Source organism: Nanorana parkeri, unplaced genomic scaffold, assembly GCF_000935625.1.
Source record: "Nanorana parkeri isolate BGI_ZX_2015 unplaced genomic scaffold, ASM93562v1 scaffold285, whole genome shotgun sequence".
Taxonomy (NCBI): Eukaryota; Metazoa; Chordata; class Amphibia; order Anura; family Dicroglossidae; genus Nanorana; species Nanorana parkeri.
In genome coordinates this window covers 1079181-1086390 of record NW_017306553.1, presented here as the reverse complement: position 1 = coordinate 1086390, position 7210 = coordinate 1079181, and the positions used below count along the sequence as shown (strand labels likewise).

Genomic DNA, 7210 nt, shown 5'->3' with positions numbered 1-7210 from the left:
TTTTTTTTTTTTTTTTTTTACCTGAATTACAAAATCTCTTCAACAGACACAGTTCTGGGCTTCAAAATGTGTTGCGTAATGGCGCTCACAGCATGAAGAATGTATCTAGATATAAAGAAGATGCCATGAAGATGATGAAGATGCCATGAAAAAACATGTATCCAAGGGGATTTAGAACTGGAATGTGTAAACAGGGGTCACTACTGGGGGATGTGCCGCACACAGCTTTTCTTATAAATGACAGAACACTTTGCCTCCCATTTCATGGAATTCTCGGAATACCGAACATGATAACTGCAATAAATGCATTCCCTAGTGTGGAAACCTTCTGACCTCCTCCATCACTTTCTATCCCTTATGAATGTGGTGATGGATGCTCTTCTTCTTTTCTATGGTTTGATGTTTAAGGCTACAGGAGCCTTTTATATGGAAAGGCACAGCCAGTCTTCCGGGACTGTATGGGGAGTCCGGACTCTTGTGGGCCCCGCGGTGCTTTATTATTGAACATCCTGTTCAGAACAAAGCAGCCTTCCCTTCAGTCTTGCACAATTGCACCGGCCCCTCTCCTGGACTGAAATTACTTACTCTGATTCCACTGCACACTGTGAGCATCTTCTGCATGTCAATTAAAGTCCACCTCATTTCCTTGGTCAGTACTCACCGCTTTTACCCTCCACTCCGGCTATGGAATGTGTCATGGTGTCCTCACGTGTAATGCATGTCATCATTATTATTATACAGGATTTATATGGCGCCAACAGTTTGCACATCGCTTTACAATATAAGGAAGACGTTACAATCACAATACAATTCAAAACAAGATGGTAAGGAGGGTCCTGCCCCTGAGGGCTTACAATAGACCTGCATAAGACGTGATGACATCAGCAATCCTTAGACCACTAGAGCCCAGGGGAGAAGAGGCTCCAGGGACTGTTCTAGCAGCCTAGAGGTAGCCGACAGGAGTGGGGATCAGCTTTATTTGAGCCCCTAGACAAAACAAGCATTTTAACCCTTGCAATGTGAAGGGTAGCCCCACTGCAAGGGTATGTTTTTTTGTTTGCCTGGAGTTTTTCTTTAAGCTTTTAAATGCATGCAGGGGACACAGTCTACCTGCTCTGGCCGTAAAGTCACTCTGTCACTTTAAAAGTTATGCCTGGGCATTACCCAAGTTTACCCCCAAATCCTTCCTCGCTCTTCAAGATCATGTCCCTGCATATATATATTTTTTTTACCCTGTTTCTGTAGTGTGGAACAGCCTTTATTACTCCCTGTGACCTCATCACAAGGTTTGTAAAATATCTTCCAGGTGCAGTTCCTATTGACATAGACACGCTCCTAGAACTACATCTCCCAAGAGCCATATCCCTACACACAACGTGTGTGGGCAGGCTCTTGGGACTCAATGCAGCAGCATCGTATTGCTGGGAAAGAAGCCAATGTATGCATTTAGGGTCGAGTTCTGTAGTCCAGCTGACACTGCTTGCAATTTTGGTGCAGCAGAGGCACTGTGTTGTCAGCCCAAACAGGAAGTTAGGAGCAGAGGGAGGTGTTATGTAGTCCGGCAGGACTGTTTGGGATTTCACAGCAGCGGAGGTGTTTTTAGGAAGTTAGGATCTCTCTGGATCTCTGTCAGATTCACAATTATTTTTTAAAGCGATACGTAAATGTGCTGGAAATGTATTGGAGAGAGATACTGATCCCCCACTCCCCTTCCTGGACAAGCATTTTAATTATTAAAAAAAAAAAAAAGTTTCACCCGTATAGAGTGCAGGATCCTAGAAGTGCCTACACATACCTACAACTTAAAGCTTTGGCACTAGTTGGTAGTGTAGGAGCTGGCCTGCCTTCTCCTGCCCCCATACATTACTATTGTCTGTGATGGATTGCCTTACTGTCCCAAGGAATGTGTGGGGAGCAGGAGGGAGTGGGCAAGCTATCAGAAAATTACATTTTCAGACCGAGCAACCTCCATGTTGCTCTCCTGACAGGTTTCATTTAACCCTTGACTGTTTGGTCTGGGAAACAGTACCACTGTTGTCTGTGTTTGTAGTTTTTAGCGTGTTTACAGATGCATGTCCCTGTGTGTTTATAGCTGGTACTCTCCTGGTGTCTTGCAGATCACACGCAGTAACCTGAAGAGCTTCATACAGAAAGAGTTTGACCACATGAAGCAGCTGGTTCACGAGGAAGAGAAGAGGGCCTTGCACTTCGTGGACCTCCAGGAGGCCGTGGCCTCAGCCCACGTGACCGAAGTCCTCGCTGAGCTCAACGTCCACATGGGCAAATTGATGACAGAAATGGCAGAGATCACACTGCAGCTAAACGGCTTTAATCAACTGGTAATGCAAAAGTCAGAGGTAACCTGTGTGCACGCCGCTCTCCTTTGGGGCTCTTGGTGATGTTTCCATGTACTGCCTTGTCTCTGTCTTCTTCCTGCGTGGTAGTGACTGACGGCTATGTGACAGACACAACACTGCCGCCTACACAAACCCATAGCCTTGCTGTCTGAATCATGTTTAAGAAGGACTCCGCTAAGAACTGCTGACTCCACAACAGGCCACTTAATATAATCCCAATGCCATTTCAGAAAAAAACTAGGGATGTGCAGATACCAAGTACCGTACTTAGTACAAATACTGATACTTTTTCAGCTCCATTGAAAGACTAGACCGGCGAAAAACTCAAAAGTTAGGAGGCAGCTCTAGTTTTTAAGAAGCATTGGCTACGGGGCTCCTGGGATTAGTGCATCCCTGTTTTAATGTATGATTTGTTATATATACATATACATACATACATACATACATACATACATACATACATACATACATACATACATACATACATACATGCATACATTAGAGGTGCACCACTTTTAATTTTAACACTTTTTAATTTTTATTCATTAATTTTTTATTAAATATTTTTATTTTTTACTTTACTTTTAGGGGCTTCGGGGAAATATTAGGGGTCTAAACAGACCCCTGATATTTCCCTTTTAAAATGGAAAAAGAGATTGAGGACACAGACTCTACTTTTTCTGCAGCCCCTGTTATAAATGAACAGGAATCCTCTATACTGAGTGTTCCTGTTCATTTATAACATGAGGACAGAGTATGTTTACTATAACCACAATCATGAATGGACAGGAGGTGATGTAGATTACTCCCATTTATTCATAATTGAGGCTATAATAAACATACTATGTCCTCAATTATGTACAAACACTCAACGATCACTGATCACCGACTGCTTGTACCCGCTCTCCATCCTGACAGCTGTCACAGGAGGCTGAGCGAGCGGTGCGGGGAGGAGAGCTCAGCCTCCTGTGACAGCGCTGGCTGTCTCCACCCACACATCGCTCTGCCGGACTGTTACTGGAAGCTGAGCGGTGTGGGAGAAGAGACGCCGGCCGCTCACAGCACTCGGCCGCCTGTGACACTTTCTCTCCTCCCCGCTGGGACACAGAGCAGTGCCCAGCGGGGAGGAGCAAAAGAATGGATGCACCGCTGTATCGGCAGAAAAATGGCACTTACGGCATTTAGCCAAAAGTGCCATTTTCGGCCAATATATCGGTGCATCCCTAATATACATACATATATGCACCAATACCATTTTTTACAGACCAAGTATGATATTTGTGCAAGTACTCACAGATACCAATTGCTGATACCTTTTGGGGTTTTTACATTGCACATCTGTAGATACATGTACATCTTTACATTGAAGACCTGTAGAAAAAAATACACAAAGTGAAGTTCATAGGATTTTTATTCCACTTAAAGTTGGGCACAGGTTACAGAATAATGAAAATGAGACCGTATAACCATGCAGGTTATGGTGAGAAGGGACTAAAGGAACCAAATAGCCCTCCAACCAAATCAGTGCATAGCACAGAAAAGCCTTCTTAGAACAGAAGGTATTCACAAGTCTCATTCCATCACATATCCTAAAAATTAGAAGCTTATTCCTAACTTTTATACAGTGGGCAGAGCCATGCAAATCATTCCTTTTAGGCCCCATCAGCCAAATGCACATCCAAAATTGCTGGTGTATAGTACAAATATAGCCTAATATTAAAGAGCCATTTATTCTAAGCTGTGTACAGCTGTTTCAGGCTTTTTGGCCTTCGTCAGTGCAGAATAGCAAAAATAAATTGGAACGTGTCATATCTCTTTGTGGGCGTGTGTATGTGTATGTGTATATATATATATATAAACATTCTTTTTTTGTTATTGTTTTAGGGGTGCTTTCTTTGGCCTCTTTTCTGAGCCCCAATTCACACCTGAGCGCCTTGTCAAATGTTTCCTGCAGTTCAACAACGCCCACCCTGAAGAACGCAATTATTTTCAATGTCCTTCACACCTGAGCGTTGTCGCCTGTCACTTGTAGATTGAAGCTCCAAAAAGTCTATGAACCTTTTTGGAGGCGGAAGTGCATGTTTTTGTCCCCATAGACTATATAAGGGCGCCTGAAAAACACTGTTTACTCCTTCTAGTAACTAACTTTCCATTGGCTGGAAATAAATTAGGCAAGCCTGAAAATTAATGAAAAAACACAAAAAAATGCTTCCAAAATCACCTGAAATTGCTGACGCTCACAAGTGTGAATAAGGGCAGAATGGTTGCCAGGAATCTGTTTGGTGATTTATGTTCTTGCACTCTCTTCTGTATCTTCAGTGTTCTGCTTTCTTGCTATATGACTTAAAGTGCACCTGTCATTCCTACACAATGGAATCAGCCATATTCTAGGCAGCCCCATCTAGGTGAAAGAAAAGGGAGGGGGGGTGGTAACTCCTTCCATTACCATGAGGGCAGGGAATGACTGCTACTGACCAACTGTGTGCTTGTATTACATTCTGGAGAGAATTAAGCAGCTTTTATCTCCCCACTTTGCTGTAGTGCATCCAAATCCATTTCTGTTCCGTTTTCTGACCCCGAAGTGTGTCTCCGGTACATGCAAGATTTACAAAAAACAAGAATATCCCTTTTTCTTTTTAATTGAATTCCAACAGAAAAATGTGTAAATCCCGGGATAAAGTTGTGTGAAAACATTTATAAATAGACCCCTTCGTTCTTTGACCTTTGACTTTTTCCTACAGTGCTGACGTATTCTGCAGCGGTTTACAGTTAAGATTGAACCTACAGTAGTCTTTAGCTTTAAGGATGCTCTTATGACAGAGAGAAAATAAATGACGTCACAAATAATGACTCTTATTTTTATCAACGTTTTTCCATTTCCAACTGTGGCATTGATGTTGTAAAACTGCCAAATTATTAAAAATGCCGCTTTCTCACGCGATACACTTACACGAAAAGACAATAAATTCAAAAGCTTTATTTGCATACTTTTTCCCTGGTTAGAGAATTTAAAATATTTGCGGAAGGGGGTCAGCATGGCAGCCAGTCAACTAACATTTGCAGATGGAGAAATCCGCAATCACAGACTCCATATTTATCTAATGAAAGGCTTTATCAAAGATTTTTGGTATGAGCCCTACAAGGGCCCGTGGTATAATTTGCGCAGGGATCCTGTGGCTTTTAATTGGATTTATTGTTATTGATTTCACAAGTAATATCAAATGTTCTCAATGAATGAACTGGCCGATGTCTCTAAAAAAAAAAAGTTGCTTCTTAGAATGGCTGCCTAAATTATGTATACATGACAGGTACACTTTAGTCATCAGATAAATAGCGGTTTGCATTCTAAAGCATGTTTTTCTGTCTCTTCTCTCTAGAACCCAGATGAAGACTCAGGGTAAGCTTGTACATTATCTATAGACTTACTTTATATAACGTGTGTTTAAAGGTTCTGTCCATCCAAAACTGATTTTTAATTCATAATGCTCACCACACACTTTACATTTGAATATGCAATTTTCTTTAGATCTACCAACACATATATAGTGCCGGGGTCTGCCTGACTGGAAAAAAAAAATCAATTGGATCGATTTAGGTCAATTCTTCTATTACATAAATTTGGTAAATCTAAAGTTGACTGTACACACATTGTAGTTACATTATAATCTGTGTGATGACCCTAAGTCCAGGTTCATGCCTATAATGAGGCAGCCTGAGGTGTGGGGTGGTGGAAGGCAAAGTGGCATGCCTGCTGCCCCCATTCTAGCCACTGTGTCTCAGGTTGTTAAGATCCAGGCAACCTGAGTTCGACCCATGAGTGCTGTTCTCTCTCCCTTCTTGTGCAGGGTGACCAGTCTTGTATTCACTCCCAGTAGGTTTCTGAAGGCGGCGTGGTTGTAGTGGGAGGGGACCTGCTGTGTGGCAATGGCTTAAGTCACTTTTATGGGAGAAAATGTAAAATAAAATGCTGTAGTGAGAGTATGTTGTGTGAAGCATGTGCTGATACTCATACAGATAATCTGTCCCCTGTTAAACCTCCTTATGCACCCTCCAGACAGGACACCCCCCACTGCCTACTGGGACATGCAGTCCCTAAGATCAAGTGCACATCCCCGGAGTGTGATCAGTACACTCCACTACTCCACCTCCATGGTCCATCCAGGGATTAACTTTTCAAAATCCTGGAGTTCTTCTTTAAGCCGAGTGAACTTTTTGTGTTTTTTTTTTTTTGTCCTCTCCATCCCTGCACATTGCACATCATTGTTCCTTGTTTCGTCTTATTAAAATATTCTAAATATAAACTCCATGCGGGCTGCGCAGCCATTATTTTATAAGCCCCTTATTAGAAGCACTTGTGTTTGTGTTAGAGCTATTAGCAGCTTGTGTAAGCTGTCAGTGTGACACAGTCCAGACTCAGCCGTGTATAAATACATTGTAACCCTTCGGTCACAACCACCTTTTAATCAGTTGCTCGTCAGTTTCACAATGTTTCAAGAACGCTCTATAAAACAATATGGTGATGTGGTTTGTTTAATGTGTGCTCAGCTGTAGAGGAAAGCGGTGTGTTTTATTTGCACGCATAAACTTTATACCTGGGTTATACGCCTGCAGGGAAGAAAAGGGGTATGTCTGGGCAATACAGAACACCTCCCTCTTGTTTCATCGCTATAACATAAAAGGGGGGGAGGGTTGTGTAGTCATCCAAGGCTGACAACATTGCTTGGGATTTCAGTGCAGCAGAGGAAGAGTTGTCAGTTTTCTATAGTAAGGTACATTTTTTTGCAGGGATGGAACATAGAGAATTCTGCATGTATTGCAGAGATGTAATTATGTAAAATGAAACTGGCAGTTAC

At 42.3% G+C, this 7210-nt stretch overlaps 1 protein-coding gene across 1 annotated transcript in view; it reads left to right on the top strand.

Annotated features, from left to right (window-relative positions):
- Window positions 1–5758, top strand: part of TRIM44 (tripartite motif containing 44) — a 19934-nt gene extending 14176 nt beyond the window's left edge. The window contains exons 3-4 of the mRNA XM_018557463.1: window positions 2118–2357; window positions 5735–5758. Coding sequence (XP_018412965.1) covers window positions 2118–2357; window positions 5735–5758 — 264 coding nt within the window. The remainder of the gene's footprint in view (window positions 1–2117; window positions 2358–5734) is intronic.
- The last annotated feature ends 1452 nt before the right edge of the window (window positions 5759–7210 follow it).